The following is a 19,026-nucleotide window of genomic DNA, read 5'->3' on the forward strand; positions in this document are numbered from 1 at the left end:
AGCAGCAAAGCTTAAAACACATTAAGCTTAAACAGAACAGTGAATCTACACACTGGTGCTGTGGGAAATGGAAAGTCTCTCAGCTCCTGGATTCTCTGCGCTGTGAGTCTGCTGATGAATGTTTAATCACAGGTGTCGACTCTGTAGCCGGGTTCTGAGGAAGGACTTGGTCTTCCTGGATGCTGAGATTCAGAATGGCTGAAGGGAAGATGTTTCAATGTTTTTTTTTTTTTTTTTTTGTCTGTCTGACTGATAGTTGGGGCCGATTGGAAAGGTAGGTAGACAAATATATCTGGAAAACCTAACACAACATTTGACCTCAGTCGCACAGTAAAATCATTCACGCAGCTCTTAGCCACTTTGAAGATTTATCACTTAGCCCTGGTCCAAGACCTGTCACACAATGAATCATGGTCCAGGATCATCATCTCCATAACCCAAGACACTTCAGTCACTGAGCAGCTTAAAATCTGTTACTGCCACCCTGACAGAAACAGTGTACAAAGGCGACTACCATTTTGTTCAGTAGTAGTATTTACTGTAATATAGACCCGTTGTCAGTGGCAGCATTGAGCTCTGTGGACTCATAATAAGTGTGCTTGAGAAAGTGGTTGCAGATCAGCCTGTAAACACCGGAATAAATGTTTTTTTCTGCCTTTTTTTTAAGCTGAATTTGTGCAGATATTATAAACATCCTACAACTCATCATCAATCATTGGTAACCTTCATTTCAACAATCTCAAAATCTTATTGACCCATAGTTTTTCCATATACTCCAGCCAGTGAGTGTAAAATAAACCCTGTGTCATTTTGCTTTTGCAGCCCTTATAAGACTGTAAGAGGACTGCCAGCCATGTGGTGCCTTCATATTTTCAACATTCGTCCAGTATCTAATTTTATGAGCTGCTCAGTGACTGAAATGTCCCAATAACAAAAGCTGGTTGATCCAGGATCAGGGCTAGCGTTCACCCTGCTTTACAAAGCCACAAAGCCTGCATGAATTTCATTTTAGGGGTTTGATGTACGTGTTCTGTTATGATTTTAATGTCCCATATGAAAAGGTAAATACTTTTCAGTACAACATGGAAGTGATTATGGTAAATTTATTAAACATCAGCACAATATATTGGCTATCAGCAACTTTAATAAAGAAAAAAAAAAAAGTTCCAGCCTTCAGAAACCTTATGTAAAATCTTAAAACATGCCCATCACTGTTACAGTAAATGGTGCCGAGTAAGTTCGAGTGCATCCTCAGAGTCTCAGTATTATGTACAAACACCTGGGTAGATGATAAACAAGTCAAACCCACACCCACAAATGAACTTAACAATTTTTATTAGCAATATTTGAAGAAAGTTATAATTTTTGTTAAATCTTATATTGAGTTCATTTTGTCATTTTATTATTTTCAACATGAACCGCACAAGATAAGACTCACGAGGATAGATGTCTAGAAAATGTTTAGCACGAGCGCACTGACTTGTCGGATTTTTTTTTTCTTTTATCTTTTAAGTTCATTTATTAATGGCCTGCTTAAAGGCACTGCCACAATACAGGGGGTGGGAAAAAGCTACTGTCCATCACTCACACAAGACAGTCCATTCTAGTGTCTAGTATACATGGGGGCTCGGGGAGGGGATGGGGGGGGGGGGGGGGAGGGAGGGGGGGGTTGGGGGGTTAGCGGGTGGGGCTGCTATAGGTAAATTTCATAGAAATCATCCAGCTCCTCGTGAAACAAGTCCCACTCATCCTCTGAGTCTGTCACCTCGTCGTCGGTTCCTGCGGCGAGCAGCATGAGGAGCATCTCGCTCAGCTCAAACGTTACCATCTCCTCATCCTCGTTGTCGAAGGAGTCGGTGCTTTCCCTCTCGTCGTAGATGTCCCACAACGGCGTTCGCCTCGAGTTCTGAGGGGGAAAGTCAGACGTGTGGACATTTTATACTTGGTGAGTCAGACTCGTGAGATAAATTTACATTCCACTGTACAGTACCTGTTTCCTGCCTGCGAAGAAGGAAAGGAAAAAAACATTAAAATAACCTAACCCTAACATTTATTTATTTTTTGTAATTCTTTTGATTTTTCTCTCCATCTCAATAAATCCAAATATACAAGTCATGTATCTAAATTTATAGCAATAAGAAAAAGCTGTCAGTCGTTCTCTGCAGAAGTGTATGCCGTCATGTTACGTTATCTTATGGCGTGTTATGTGTCGTTATGTTATCACTTTCTTTGTCTTCATCTTGATTCACCAAATAAAAATAACAACAATAAAAGAAAAAACATGTCATTTCCTGATCATTTTGACTTCCCATCTCAGAATCTTGATTTAAAAAGTAAAAACTTACACAGAAAGTCAAACTCTTACTGAGCTAAATCACTCAACAATTTAACTTAGTAGCTCATAATCTTGTAATCTTGATTTAAGTATCTCAATATTTATGAAGTAAATCAAAATTTTTAATTCTGACACTTTTAATCAGTGTTTCCTCCCTGCCAGATGTTGCTTCTTTATCTACACTAGGAGAAGAAATTATCATCAAAACATCAACTGACATTATACGATACTAATTATAAAATGAAGTATAATGTTTATGAAAGACTGAATTCACACAAGCTTGATTTAATGAGGGGAGACATCATGGTCTGATTTGCATCACAGATCTGTTCAATATTTCTCACTGAAGTATGCACTGGTGTGAATATTTTTCATTTCATTTATTATTAACAGATTTAACAGACAGAAACACCAGTGAGCGACAAGACAGACAGAAACCTCCTGTAATCATTTACAATCTGGACTCCTCTGGACGAGTTCTGTTGATTTTTGAAGTGAAGCAGCAAACACACATTGAATTGAGCCTTTCTTATGAAATATTAATGCTCTGTTAGTTTTTATTTCATGACCTTAAAAAGTAAAAACTGCCACAATACATGGCATGTGCAAAAGTTTGGACCCTTTCATTAGTGCAGCACTCAGGCCTTTAACTCGTTGAGCCTTAACTGACTGACACCATCTGAACTGGTGAAGGAGGAGCAGGAAGTCATATGATTGCAACTAAATCCTGACTCTTCAAACCTCAGATAAAACTGCGGCTCTGCCAGGCAGACAGACAAAACAAAACCTCCACATGACTAAACGACCTGCAGGAAGGTTTAGCTGACACTGTTGAGTGTGGTGGCTCCCTGTCCCACTGTGCAGTGTTGATGCACATACAAGGTCTAAATGGAAGAGTTATCAGAGGAGAAACCTAATCTAAGACCTAATCAATGTCAATGGCTGAAGTCAGCAAAGAAACATCTGGATAGACCAGAGTCACAATCACCAACGATGTGTTAGAGAGGGAAGACTGGGTTCCACTAAACTCAGCAAACTCAGCAAACTCTGGAAGAACATGTCCAGAAACTGAAAAGAGTCTGACAATGATCCACTAATGATCCTACTAAAATCTCAACATGAACTACTTGAAGAAACATGAACTGAAGCTTTTGGAAGAAGCAACACAAACCACTGACTTACACATCACTGTTAATGTGGGTAGATATTAAACGTGCTGTACATGAAAGACGGCCTACAAATATCTCAGTAAGTTGTAAGTAGCAGTAGTAAGATCTGATTTAGCCCAAACTTTTGCATGTGCAACAATTATCGTTTAATTTTTTAAAGTTGTTTTAAGTTTTTAAATTCATGAAATAAAACTTTGAACATTTGAAGAAATGTAACTGCTGAAGTGTGTTTTATGCAGCATTTACTTCTTTTTACTTTGTATATTAATAAAATATAGAATTTGTCCAGAGCTGCCCAAACTGTCTCATGCTGTAACTAAAACTCAATGATTCTTACAAAAGGTTTTAGTGAAAACAAAGGAGGAGATGTGGTTAATTAAACAGCCCATCACATAAACAGACACGTCACTGTTCACCAAAGTTACAATAAACAAGATCCTGTTCTTATGAGGATGACTCATCATTAGAACATGACATGACAAAACAAGCTGCTGATCGTGTACAAGGTAATAAACACAAATACAATTGTAATGTAATTGTAAATAAACGTAATTTAAAATTTCATTTTGACTTGGCTTCATTTTTTTATTCAAATTTTGTCATAAAGCCTGCGACACTACTGCCTTTATATATTTTGACTGCTGATGACTCAGAGAATCAGAGAGGTCATGTTTGAGTCTGCAGCTTGTGGTGAGGTTGTACTAGACAGTAATATATTATAAGGCAGTGGTTGGTCACTGGCGGCCCGTGGGCAAAAACTGAGAGTGAATGACAGACACAAACAGTCACATCAGGCTGCACTGTGGTCAGTGCACAGCACTTGGTGATAAAATAGATCTCCATCATGGCAGCAACAGTTACCCACAGAATCACTTTCTCTTTAGCCATTTTGCCAAAAATATAGCACAAGAAAGTTTTTTTTTTTTTTTCCTTATTTCAAGGTATTGTGAGCTTTAATTCTGAAAAGTTCTGACAGGAAGCTCCAAAGGTTCTGTTGCTTACTTGACAGACCTCTGAAACAGCGGACATGATGTGCGATATGAAAAAAAAAAAAGACCAGTAAATCAGTCAAACATATATTATGTGACTGTAACATGTGAACAGTAACAAAGTTCATTCTAGTTGAATTTTTATCAATTTCTTAAATTAGCCTTTGATTACGTTCTGACCGTCATCTAATGGATTAGACAAAAACGTACTTGCCGCCCCCTGTTACAAGGCGATCCCAGTACTCACTTAACATGTAAAGAACTTACTCTACAAATACAGAACATTTTGGGGTAGATTTTAAGGTAGTATTTTTTTGCACAGTCCCATCTGATTTATTTCTGTTTTTCTGGTTACCCTGCACCCTACTGTTATTACATGTTCTACTTTCCACGTCCAGCAGAGGGTGCTCCTATGGAGACAAAGCAAAGCTAATGTCTTTTGACTGTGTTCGCGTGAGTATCTGAACTACTATTGAAAACTTTGGCCATCAGGGAAACGCAGACTGTCACACTCCTGGTAGCACTGGTGTGTTTCTTGCTGGTACTTGTACTTGCTGATGAGAGGATTTTAGGAGCGAGTTTTAAAGTTACCCGGTTTCTGCTGTTGGATCCGGTCTGTCTTCTCTGGGGCTGAGCTTCCTCCAGCCGTCCGTCGGGGAAGGCGTGCTTGTAGAAGCAATTCGAGCCAAAAGGGCACGTTCCACGACCCTCGTCAAAGTATCGACACGGTTTACTCCTGGAGGATCCAAAAGGGAAACCAGACAACACAACACACACACACACACGTTAGATCGTCTCAACATAAAATTCAAAAACACACCAGAGGCATCAAGCAACACTAATCATTTTTTTTTTTTTCCCCCAACTCTGCCTCCCTCCACTCCCGCACACACATCCACCCACAACAGCTTTCTATTCAAAATCTCTCTGCTCCATCCTGCAGGGAAAATAATGGATTTTTAATTGCTGATACTCAATTGTTCAGTAAGGCAGCTCTAGAAGACTAAATTTAAAATAAGGCAACAAAAAAGATTGTGTCCCTGTTTCCCACAGCATATCTAAAGCAGTTGGTAGAAATCAGGCCTCAGTGAGGCAGTGATACTCTTATTGTTTACGTATGGATGTGAATCTTCTACAGTCCCATAGTATAGAAATGGTGTGTGTACCCCATGCCATCCTTGTATTTCTGGATGAGTTTCTGCTTGTCATCCTTGTCTTCCACCCAGTACTCGCTCGGGATGACGAAGTTGGACGTGATTCGACACTCGGGGCAAGACCTGCAGAGAGTCAAAGAACGCTGTGGTCAGGTACAAGCACTGAGAGTCGTAAAGGACTAGCTGTGTAGTCATTAGGCCTCGGCCAGTGAGACATCAGCCCTGTTCACACCTGCAGTAACATAAATTCATCACTACCGACAGAAATTAGTTGTCCACCTCTGAATGTGGTCTGAGTGATCGGTCTCAAATGCTTCCTCAATATGTCTTGGGTGTGTTCACACCAGAACTTAGAGCTAACCACTTGTGATCGGATATTACTACCAGGTCTGAACAGGGCCACCCTAACCATAACAGAACCCACCCTGTCTATTCACAATACATTGCTGCTTTGCAAATATAGATTTTAGCAGAAAGAAATTCTCATAAATAACTACATGAGAGAAATGTGTGAGATTTTGAGCTTGATAAATGATGTTCAGAAATGATTTCAAAGCTTGCGACTGTCAACTTCTGTAAATTTGTGAAAACTGGTATAAAAGGCATCTGAAGATTCTGAGATAAAAAAGAAGTTTTACCAAAAAACAACTTACTTAGATTTTCTCAGGAAAGGGTCTATTATTTATCAACCAGAGCTACAGATTTAGCCTGACAGTGATCCAACCTACAATCTACTGAAGAAACAACACACTTCAGTGTCTCATAAACAGATAGAAACTCTCCAGAGAAAATCTCCCCTCACTGTTCAAACCCTAATTTGTCACAATGTGACTCACTTGATGATTTTGCTCTCAAACTGCTTGGCGCTCCTCCACTTGCGAATGCACTTTAGACAGTAGCAGTGACTGCAGTTGGAGAGGATGCCGAAGCGACGCTCACTTGGGTTGGCCTTCTCAAACACCACCTCCATACACACGCCGCACATCATGTCCTTGCTGCGTTGGATGGCGAATGAAATCTCCATGTCTTTCTCGTGGGCCTCGATGCACGCCTGGGAGAGAGGGAACAGTTAAATCATCAAACCACAACCTTGTCTTCATTCCACCGCGGTACTCAGATGCTTCAATAAACATCTCACAGACACAACTGTGTTCTGTGCTCAGGCTGTGTTCAGATGACAGAAGCACTTCATTAGAAAACACAGCCTCCTCTTTCATTCAAATTAGACCATTATACCGACGCAGCTGTGGCGCTCGTTTGGCAAAAAACCTGAACCGGGCTCAAGTTTTGCTGCAAATCAATGTCAATCAAGAAATCACTGTGTCAGCCAATTAAACACGTGTTAACAGCAGTAGATGACTTCATAATGTGAATGACATTAAGCTACAGTACATGTTGTTATTGTTGAGATACGAGGATGAAATAACTCTCCAGGTATTATAAACTGCTGTGCAGTGATCTGGTGTTTGATAAACCTTCAAACTGAGGGATGGATTACTCAAACTGGATCATATTTCATCCTCACATTAGTACCTGATAGAACTAACACTAAATTGTGTCATAATTAGTGAATGAATTTGTGAATTATGGACGAAACCTCACAAAACACTTATGTGAGGTAACCGTGTGACAGAGGTGATGAATTTCCCTCTGGGCGTTCCTGATATATTACATTCACAGGAACGTGACCATGAACTTTAACCACCAAAATCTGATCAGTTCATCCTCGAACCGAAACAAACAGAACCGTGAATTCAAAACTGAGGTATGCATTGTAATGTGCCTTTTTTTTTTTTTTCCAATGTACACCCCTACTCCTGCGCCTTTTTTTACTGTACTGTACTGTGATGTGTCCAAGTGCTAGTGCTGCTGCGCTGCTCTCCTTAATGATACCCTATAAGTGCTGAGCTGAGAGCTGGTGAAAGTGACTCTGAGATCTGATGCCTGGATTGTCAAAATACACAAATTCACTGAGCTCCAGTGCTAACACAATACAAAACATTCAGGCAGCAGATCCTTGATTTGCGAACCTGTGTCTGGACTCGGAGGTGATTTGCGAGAGGAGCAGCTCAGCTCTGTGACACCACTGTACAACAGTGAGTGTTTCTGTAGTTCAAACAGCAGAGTGAGGAGGCTGATCCCTTCATGTCAACTGAAGGAGTCGCTGGCTCTTCAAAATGCAGCTGCCTTACAGAAAGGTTGCCACGACAACAAGTCTGAAGTCACCTGTTAACTCAGTTTGGCAACAGTAGCTATGAAATCTAGATATTCCACAGATTCCAAAAAAAGGCAGAGGAATGAAAACACTGAAAACAATATCAGTGACAGGTATGAAGGTATTCTGTGTGTTACTGTAATCCTCCTCTAACGATTCCACTGTGCTGCTGGACATACTTCATGTGGATCACCAGCAGGTTGTGTCTGTAACCATTACCTTAGTGTGCTCAGAGCGCTGGTTGTTGTCAGTGGGGTGGAGCACCTGAAGGCCGCACATATCACACACGTCGCCGTGGAGATAGGCACAGTTGATTCCGTAGCGGCACTCACCGACGGCGGCATACGGACAGAGCTGCTTCCTCAGCTGTTTGTTGTCTGGCGCCGGGTCACTGTCGAACTCCTCGATGAGTGGGACGGAGCTCTCCACCTTCGCTTGCTCAGCTGGAAACCCGTCATTACACAGACACAAACATTTATTTGTTAAGTTCATCAGCAAACAATAATGCTCACATGCTTTTCCCCCCATCCAGTGAGGAGAATCTGATCTGAGGACACACCTTCCCTTTCGCCTGCGCTCAACTTGTATTTACCGGACAGAGTCAGGCAGGCCTCAAGATGCAACTTCACCAACCTTTAAACTTTAACTTGGAGGTGAAGTCATGATCCCAGTTACATTTTCAGACAGTGAAAGATGCAGGACATTATAAAAGTGTCATGTGTGCCTCAGGTTCAGTTGACTTACTCACTTATTAGAAACAAACCAAGGTGTTAGCGACAAACCGAGTCTTTTTCAGGTGGTCCTGGTCTGAGTTTTTTTTTAATCCATTTTTTCACACAAGCTTAAATGAACTCAGCCAGATAGACAAATATACAGGAGGTTGTTTGAATTGCACCAAAGAAAGTTCACTGAGTGCAAATCCACCTCCAGCCCAAATATTGTGAGATACGATATTACTGCTGGGGTGGGGTGGTTATAATATAATTGTATTATTGTGTTTTATGTTTCATGTATAAATGATGCTACCACTAAACATCAGTTGAAAGTTGTATTTGTCACATGCTGAGGTTCAAAGTTACGATGGAACATTAAGGCCACATTGAGGAAAATAACTTTTTTTATTCCGAGAATAAACTCATAATATTTCAAGAAAAAAAAAGTCATAATATTATGAGAATAAAGTGGTAATTTCATGTTGTGTGTTGCTTCAGAGGGGGAATATCAGAAGCTTCAAAATGAGGAACATGCAGCGTCCTGTGAAGTTTTACTTTAGCAGGTTTCACAAATAAGGAGATACTTCAACTTTGCCATTCACCGGTTTGATTGGTTGTTGTAATATTCTTAATAATTATATTTTTTCTATTGAAATTTTGCATGTTTAATTCTTGTAATATTACAACTTTTTTTTCTTGAAATATTATGATTATATTCTTAAAATTACAACTTTATTCTCAAACTTTCCATTTTTTTCCCCTCAATGTGGCCCCAATACACTGTCGTACAATGTACAGTAAGCAGAGCAGTGAAATAAGAGTCAGACTCATCAGCCTCTGCAAATCTGCCAAAAAAAAACAAAACTGATCCAATGAAAAACAATGCATATGATGGGAAATACTCAACATGGAATATTGGCTAGAATATCACCCGTCCATAGAGGACATACTGTCTTAACCTAGTTAAATCAAATCATAAAGCATCAACAAAACGACCATCCCTTTGTAAAAGATGGTGAAAGTGTGAATCTAGGATTATGTTAAAATGTGAGTAATAATATCAAACGTTATGTAATCAATGCTGGTCGCTCACCGCGTCCACAGTATGGCTGTCCTGGAACAAACTCAGCAGCGTTGACCCAGTCTTGCGCCCCAGGGACAGGTGTTGGCCCACTGGGTTCTGGGTCAGATGGGCCGGCCAGCGAGGCGGAGGGCAGCGGCAGCATCTGGGGGGCTGGCAGCTCCTCGTTTTTTGCTGGTTTACAGTGTTCAAACCTGAAGAGTCACACAGGACCAGGAGACAAATGATCTACGGTTCCACAACAATAATACAATGACGTTACAACCGTTACAGCAATGAGCAGGGACATATAGGGCAGAAAGAGAGGAGCTTGATTACAAAGAGCAAAACCAAAGCTGATTTTAAAGCTCTAAATATGTAAATGATTGTAAAACCCTGCTACTGAAGCTAAACCTACAAGAAACAAATTTCTCCCATTCCAAAAGTACATCAATAAAAGGTTCATAATTTGCCAAATTAAGTATAAAAGGTTTTTCAGCACTAAAATACTTCAACAAAATCCATTTTGAAATATTTAATATTGAAAATATTGAAATATATACTGTGGATTCCTAATGTACATGTGTAGTAATCATGAACTAGTGTGGCATATGGGACAGTACTGCTGTATATCTGCCACTTATAAGTAGGAAAATCAAAGCGTTACTATTGTTCCATTAAAGCAAATAATTACATCCAATAAAGCAGAGCCTTGGCTGAGGACACCACTCAAAACCTGGTTCTGCTTTTTCTTTCATCTCTCCATGTCCTTGCCTCTTTACATGAGAGCCATCAGCCCTGTGGTATCATTTATCTTTAAGCTATTCCAATGGTTTTTGTAGCTTTATCAATAAGGAAATAGTGAATGAAACACGACCCATTAAGACTACACATTAACTTCCAATCATTTCCAAGCTGCTGCTAAAATCCTGATATTATAACTGTGACGTTGTCTGACAACATCACTAAACACATAAATTAAACATAGAACATAGAAACAGTCAATTCATTTTGAGAGAACAACAACCGACAATGAAACTTTATGACCAGGCCGTCGACCAGTGGTGTAACTTCATGACTCAGTCACATGGTGTTCAGTTGAGAAATGGTGTAAATTGATCACTCACTCAGCAGTGTGGACGTAGCTAGACAAAGTTTTCATTTTTAAAACAAAAAACGATTTCTGTCCAGACGAGTGTTTTAGCTCCGTATCAGAGTGTTACTACTCCTTCTGTAGAAACACACCTTAAAACGCATATCACATGACCATTCATGTACACTGGGCATGCACTACACTATTTTACATTGGTTTAAAGAAATGCAAACAAGGCAGAGCGTTTTTATTCCTCCATGCTAACACTCAAAGCTGGAGGAATATTGTTTTCAGGTTGTCCGTCCATCAGTCCCATCCTCGTGGACACGCTACCTCAGTAACGCCTTGAAGGAACTTCTTCAAAATTTGGTAAAAACATTCACCTGGACTCAAGGATGAACCAATTAGATTTTAGTGGTCAATGATCAAAGGTCAAGATCATGGTGACCTCACAAAACACGTTTTAACCATTACTCAAGACTTCACAAAGCAATTATGATAAAATTTCACACAAACGGTTAATACTACTTTAGGCTTTTACCACAAATGACAAGAGACTAAGAGCAAAAGAGCAACAAATCACATACACATCATATACTTGTCATTTTTACATAATACATCTCTATAACTGTTGCATGTTTGTCCGTTATGTCCTAAGTGTTCTTCATGTCACACTTGTTCTTGTTATGTTATCTAACCAATAAAAACGAAAGTAGAATCACTTCCTGGTGGTTGTCTGCCTCCTCCACTCAGACTAGTTTCAGGTCACATCTCCGTTTATCCGGAGTCATAGAAAATATGAACCATTTGTGTGAAATTTTCTCATAATTGCTGTGTGAAGTCTTGACTACCAAAATCTCATCAGTACATCCTTGAGTCTAAGTGGACTTAAAAGAAATTTAAGGCGTTACTGACATATCACATTCACAAGGCCAAAACCATGTTTTGTGATGTCACCACGACCTTGAACTTTGACCTTGCCCACCAAAATCTAATGAGTTCATTCTTTAATTCTGGTGAATGTTTATGCCATATTTGAAGAAGTTCCATGAAGGTGTTATTGAGATAATGTGTCCATGAGAATCGGTTGGATGGACAACCTGAAAACCATACGCTCTGACTGTCGCTGGTGCAGAGGCATAAAAAGTGCAATAAAAGCTTTCCAACAAGTGTTATGAATCTCTCCAAAATCAAATATGGACAGGTAACGACCCCAAACATCTAAAAGTCAGGACAAAATATTACCGAATCAGTGACGAGGATGCCGAGGATGCTAGCAGCTCTGTCCTGAGAGAACAAATAGCTCTGCTGCTGTTACAGCTACGAAGAGAAGCCGAAAGCTCCTCCTCCTGCAGGTTTACAACTCCTATCTTTCCTAAATGTTCAGCCTCTCTGAACTGTTCTGTATTCTCAGTAAAAACTGATTCAAATTGCCATCAGAGTAAAACACCATGGATCAGCTACTGCTCCTGTACAATGTTTATGCCAGTGGTCATGTACCTTTATACTGGAAAGAGTCTACAGACACAGAGGACAAAGACAACAAGATACTGCAATGAGTTTGACCTTCAGTAAGTTCAGTTTGTACAGACCAGGACAGTTTTTAGTTTGATAAGGCCTCAGTCAAAGACAGGACCCAAACTGATCTCCTCAGTGAGGATCACGAGAATGAATATTTTGGTTCTTCTTCTCCTGTAAATAACAAGCATGTAAGTGGAATGTAAACTGGCATTTCCCGTGCTGGGCTGTTTGTAAGTATAGGTTGACACAGAGTGTGATGTTATATCATGTTATAGAGACAAGAACAGATAATGATAAAACAGTCAGTATATGGGACTTCAACAATACAAAGTAATGAAGCTAATCCAGATTACTTATCAACATGTTTACACGCGTACATATTACTCAGGGCCTTATTTCATGTGCTTTGTCCCAGCATTCTGCTGTGATCACATGCTCTGTTTTGGATGAAAAATGAAGGCTTCATGGGAAAAATCATAATTTTGTAATGTGTAAATCACAGTCAAGGAGCTTGATTTATGATCTACATGCTATGTTTTCCTGTTGAGATAGAAGTGTTTTTTTGGGACCCTCATAAAAAGGTCTCAGATCATCAGTTTCAGAAAGAAATGATCGAATACACAAACACCCATTTCATGCTGTGACTGGCCAAATGTGCGGAGTTGAGGGAGGAGCCAGGCACTGTACTACTGTCTCTAGCTCCCTTTTTTCACAACTTGTTACACAAGTGTTCCTGGTACTTTTAATGTGAACAACTGAGTGCAAGACAATGAATGTCTTACTGGAGAGACTGTCTGAAAATATGCACATTATCCCTCTTTGTAATGATATTGCGTCTTCCCTGTCTCTATCATATATTTGTTTTGTTTTTTTTAATGTGGCCTTCTGGAAGAACTATAAAACATTTGATTTCTAAAGTAGTTGGATGGCATGTTTTAAGACAGGGGTCTCCAACAGGTGGCTTTTCGGGGGCCACAGACTGGGCTTGAACCCAGGCCGCTCGTCCAGGACCCAGCCCCAGTGGCACGTGCTCCACCAGGTGATCCACCGAGGCGCCCCAATATTTGATGACTTATTGATTCATCTTATTCATCCGATTTGTTTTGGAGATCAGTTTGAGAACATCTACTGTTGACTATAGGGGTAACTTGACCCCATTTTTCATTTGAATCACGCTGACTGTTGTATTAGTGCAAAAAAACAGTAGTCTGATCTCTAAAAATGCAAATAGCACAGACAAACTTGAATGGAAGTTTATCTTTATACTATACTCAGTGGTGAGATGGCAGGTATCCTATAACAACAGAACAAAAATACATATGCTACACTGAATACTGTTCATTTTCATGCACTGTAGATTCAGAGGTTAAGCCACAATAATTATCATGAAGACTACACTTTACTTAAAAGTAGGAAAATATGTTCATACTCGCACATGCAAAAACAATGACATGTACATATATGACTCCCACTCATTAAGCTCCACCAACACACATAAACACGCACACGCAGTCCAGATCACGAACCTACATATAGCAAGAATAAAATTCACTAGCTAACCAGCTTGACATTATATATTATTGATATGTTGTATTGTATGTATTGTTTAGACAACCGACGTTAGTTGGTAGTCAGTGAACTTAATTGGTTAGTAACTACATTAATTCGCCGTCATGTTGCATTTGAGGACACAGCAACTATGATTCTGTTTGGAATAATACAGAATTAATATTAACAGGGGGGTTAGGGTCTGGGGGATGGGAGGGATTATGAGTCCAGAAGGGGTCTGGTTGGTACAGGATCTCCACTGCACAGCAAGCTCTCTCCATCTGATCCGCTTACTAAAAACATTTCATCTGTCATCCTGAAATATCACCGTAGCCTTCATAGCACCATCATGTTGTATTTTGTGATGATTTTGGTGATACCCACAGTCCTGCAACTTTGTCAGAAGCATACACTTTGCCAGCAGTGTTTTGCCAGTCATCAACAAAGGCTGAAAAAATACATAGTAAACACAGGGGAGGTTCTGAGTATGTATTAATCAGTGATGACAGGAAACTTTGAATCAAAGCCTGTCTCCAATATAAGCCTGCTTCAAATAAAGGTCTGGTTCTGTGATGTAGTTGTTTGTCCAACTTCTCACATTTAAATGAACATAAGAAAATGATCATATGAGAAGTGCTAAAATGTAACTATCCTGCTAATACAGATAAAGCAGAACCAGTGTAATGTAACAATGAGATCACATTGAGGTCTGAATTAAAATCATTATGATGTCAAAATAAAATAATTTAAAATATATTTTATAAGGTAATATTAAATATATATTTTTGTACATTATTATAATATGATTAATGGAACACCCCTGATGAGAGAAGACCCTCAGCTGTCCTCATGGAAGTGTCTGTGAGAGTGACCTCATTATCAAAACAAAATAAGTCAACTCCAGTGTTTCCGCTATATACAGAAATGAAAAGGGTGCCTAAATGTCATGAAGTCACAAGACACTGCAGAGGCCTTTTACTTTGAAACTACAGATACAGGAAGTGAAGACATGTGGTGACACCCACCCGCGGCGAGAGAGAGGGAGAGAAAGAACAGAAAAACAAAAGAGAAGGGAGGGAAAGGTAGATTAACGAGTTCACATTAAGCTAGATAGATTTTAACCTACCAGGTATTTTAAAAACAACCTCCATAGTCGGAGAGGCCATCATGTAAAAACTTCTACTAAATTCATTAGACCCTGCAAAAACCCTATAGCTCTACTCCAAAGTTTGACCCTCTGAGCTAAATTTCCTTATTTGCTAAAAGCTAAAGCTTCTTAGTAATATAAACAGTCAAAATATCTTTTAAAAAGTGTGTTTTTCAGTTACCAAGCTACATTAAGCAAGATCTGTGCCATTAAGTTTTTTAGACAGGACCACATATAATTGATATAAATATAAAATATAATATAATTGATTCATTAAATATAATTGATATTAACATTAGGAAACAACTTCACTCTTCAGTAAATTAATACTACACAGTTGGAAGAAAGTGAAAACCAGTGGAGATATTATCTGTTGAAACGTAAAGACTCAAAAAATGTATTATTATTATTAACTTGACTGTAACTGTAAATCAATCAGCAACAAACAATCTAAACCAACACATGTTGTTAAATTATCCTTTGGGTTTCTCGGACGTTCAGTAAAAATTTCAACTCAATCCAGTGAAAAATAAACGTTTGGTGAGGCTTAGAATAAATTTACATACACACAGATGCAAGGAAATTTATCCAAATGTCAAAAATTTGTAACGAAAAAAGTATTTGGAGTGAATATAATGGAGGTTTTTATATGAATGTTTAACAAAAAAAAAAAAAAACCATGACATGACATGGAACTGGAAGGACCGAGGTGAGTTGGTATGAATTACCCTAAAATAAAGCATTACTAACAGACTATGACAGCCTGTGCACACAGACGTACAAAAGGAAGACCCGGCCTATCTTTCCTCCTGTGTCCTCCATAATGGTAAGCACCATCACAACACACACGGTTAACCAGTCTGTTCCCAGGAATCCATTGGAGCACTGGAAAAGCAGGGAGGGAAATGAGGGAGGAGGGCTGCTGGAGTTACGCATAAATAAATGAGAGAGGAGGGTGCTGCAGTGGAGTGAACCTGGGGAACCCAGCAACAGCACGGGGGGAGGAGGGGAGGAGAGTGGGGGCTCTCAGAAAGAGAACAGGAGGGAAACAGAGAATGTTATGCAATTGCCATGCAGGCTGCAGTGCACTCTGTCTGGCCCTGGGGGCTGCAGGAGAGAGAGAGAAAGGGAGAGCGACACCGAGACAGAGTGAGAAGGCGAGACAGAGCCCGTCACAATAGATAGAGCTCAGGGAATTCAACCATAATAAGCCCCCACAGCGAGAGCTTTTCTATGGACTCGTAATACAGGGTGCACAGCCCCGTGGGGGTCACAGAAATAATGAGGACACCTTCCTCACTCAAGCTCCATCACTATAATGGAGGAATGTGACTTATCAACAGAACAACAACAGCAGCTTTGTGCTATATACACTTATCCAAAGGCTTCTACAGGCAACAGGCCAACTATTCAAGAAAAATGATCAAGTATGTGAATAACTAATACATCCCCGTAGCTGATGGGGTGGTCCTACGAGTGCCTTGGTAACTATGGGGATGCTCCTGAAGCCAGACATGGAGCAGACACTGTCTGTACAAGCAGGCTGCTGCTGTCTGGGTACACTCACACTTAACAACACACTGGGAACCTAATTAGTTTCTCAGAGGACCATACCACTGCATGTTTGAGCCCACTTACTACAAATATACACTGATGACTATATTCAAAGCATGCCGCAGTGTTCTAGATTTTACTCTCTCACTCTTTGATAATGCAGTTTAGACTTTTCAAGCCAGTCTGCGCACATGTAACGATGACATAACTGACACATTAAATAACACAGAGACAGATCAGCCAATAAAGATAATAAATAAAAATATTCATCCAAAATACTTTTAATACTTTACTTAAATACTTTTAATTTATGTTCCAAATGACAAACAAATGACAGAAAGATGTAATTAGAAACAAAATGTTCTCTGGACCATCTTTCACCATTTATAGATCTGATGAAATTGAACGTATTGTTCTTTGAAAACTTGGAATCTTAGAACTTAGAATAACTTACTGTTGTGCTCATTGTGTATGCATTTAGATGATTTAGAAAAAAAATGTATCTGAAATTGACAGTGGGACATCACGCAACTAATTTCCAAATCATATTTAAAAAAACCTGCAACTGACCACATGTGCCACCCTGATCATTCAAGGTGTACACATTTTAATTTATTTCAGTGGGATTACATAGTTAAAGTCTATACAATGGGAAATGAATGTAAACCAAACCAAGTCAAAAATATTAAATACTACAACATGTGTGCGCAAAAGAATATCCATCCATTCACTTGAAGGTCACAGAGGCAATAATCAGTCAAACTGCCATGTATGTATTGCAACTATTGTCCATTCCATCTCAACAAAGGCCTATGGTGAGACCGCCAGGAGGGCGTTTACGCTGGCAGTCATGTTGAACACACACTAGCTCTACAAACACTCTAGATGTTTCATAATACATGATTTCTTCCAGCAGAGCAATACTGTAACACCACAGATGAGTGAGTCTAGTTCCTTGAACCTACACAGGGTCTCCCACAGACACAGACCAACAACATGTTGACATTAGAAAACACCAGTCTCAGGTGTCAGATCCACTTGAGGAACAAACTGCAACACTTCTGAGAAGCCCTGCCAGCAAAGCTGCTGTGCTGTCATTTGGCTGAGACCAAGGCCAGTTTTAGAAAGGAAGTTATTATGCAGCTCAACTGACAACTGGGAGCACTTTTTCAGACTGTGGCAGCTGACTTTGAACATGCCACTTGAGTACAGACATCCAAGCCTTTTTCTTTCTATTTATTTTTCATTTATAACAACGTGGATTTTAGTTTTGTCTTTACCTGCAACGGTCCCCAAACACACAGTTTCCCTTCTGAAAGAACTTGCAAATCATGGCCGCAGGTTTGCTGTTGGTCAGATCGTGGGAATATCGACAGTTGTCTCCTTCTTTACAAAGTCCATGCATGAAATATCTGAAAATACAAAATAAGAGTAAATTTGTCATTTTCAAATCTGTATGTCAAACTCAACTTTGACCGTTTAAAAAACATTGAACAAAGCAAAGCAAAAGTGTGTACCTAAATGCCGTGTTTCACTTTCACACTAGTAACGCAGTCAAGCTAATCTTAGCACGGTCCAAACAAACAAAGCGTCTCATAACGTCAGTTAATGTAGTCTGGATGTGGCGATTAGCATGTGCTATGACTATTATGAAGTTTAAATTCGCTGGTTTTCAGATTGATTAATGTTAGTTTCAAAGTAAAAGTGTAGCTGCTGAGTGTCTCTAAGCAGCTAATTCACATTTACATAAAATATTTTATCATTGTGTTGTATGACAGCTGTTTTACCTAGTCTAATGTTGTTGTCTGGCGTTAATGCTAGCCGTGTGAATTATTCAAAACGTTGCTAGTAACCTGGCGGCATTCTTCCAACTGCACCCTCGTATGTGACCATAACACAGAAAACATAACACCACAGTAGTCCAACGTTAGTACAGCTAGCTAGCCAACAACAGCTGAGTCGAGCCTTAGAAGACGCTGTTGTCAGTCGCCCTCCGGCCTGGTGTCAAAACAGCAGTGGTAGACGATGTAATCATCTTAAATATTTTTAATAATCGCTTGTCTTTTCTTACCTGCAGGTTACGTGTTTGGTCCAACCTCCTATTACTCCTGAAGCCGCCGTAGACGCTGCTGCTGCCTCCGCCATAGCTGTTTATGTTGAGAGGCTACAGCCGGATGTTCCGGACAGCTCCGGTCCAGCTCGGCCTCTTTCGTATTTGTACGATTCAAGTCGGAGTTTGCCGAAAACCTAACTCCGTGTGTCATCAGCGACCGGGCACCATTGCCACACTCACCTGTTATTCATTTATGCACAACAGCTGTATAAACCGGTGTTGTTTCGGCTTCGTTACATAAAGTAAATTAATTTAAATCCAGACGTTGTTTTTGTTTAAAATATCAATTTACTTCTAAATTGTGTAGTATTGTGTGATCTTTTCCTCCCACTGTAAAAAAATAATAATAATTATAATCAAGTTTCAACCAAATGCTTTTTTGAAAGATTTAAATTTTCAAAAAACAAACAGATTT

General features: G+C 39.6%; 1 protein-coding gene across 1 annotated transcript; it reads right to left on the reverse strand.

Annotated features, from left to right (window-relative positions):
- Window positions 1-1,678: 1,678 nt before the first annotated feature.
- mkrn1 (makorin ring finger protein 1) lies at window positions 1,679-18,683 on the reverse strand. Its single transcript, XM_022749316.1, has 8 exons — window positions 18,570-18,683; window positions 17,779-17,910; window positions 9,669-9,850; window positions 8,082-8,305; window positions 6,484-6,698; window positions 5,660-5,770; window positions 5,085-5,229; window positions 1,679-1,906 (listed from the first exon to the last, which is right to left on the reverse strand). Exons 1-8 carry the CDS (start codon window positions 18,641-18,643, stop codon window positions 1,694-1,696), a joined length of 1,296 nt encoding a protein of 431 aa, XP_022605037.1. The 5' UTR covers window positions 18,644-18,683; the 3' UTR covers window positions 1,679-1,693.
- Window positions 18,684-19,026: the final 343 nt, after the last annotated feature.

Source organism: Seriola dumerili, unplaced genomic scaffold (assembly GCF_002260705.1).
Source record: "Seriola dumerili isolate Sdu_G_001 unplaced genomic scaffold, Sdu_1.0 BDQW01000138.1, whole genome shotgun sequence".
Taxonomy (NCBI): domain Eukaryota; kingdom Metazoa; phylum Chordata; class Actinopteri; order Carangiformes; family Carangidae; genus Seriola; species Seriola dumerili.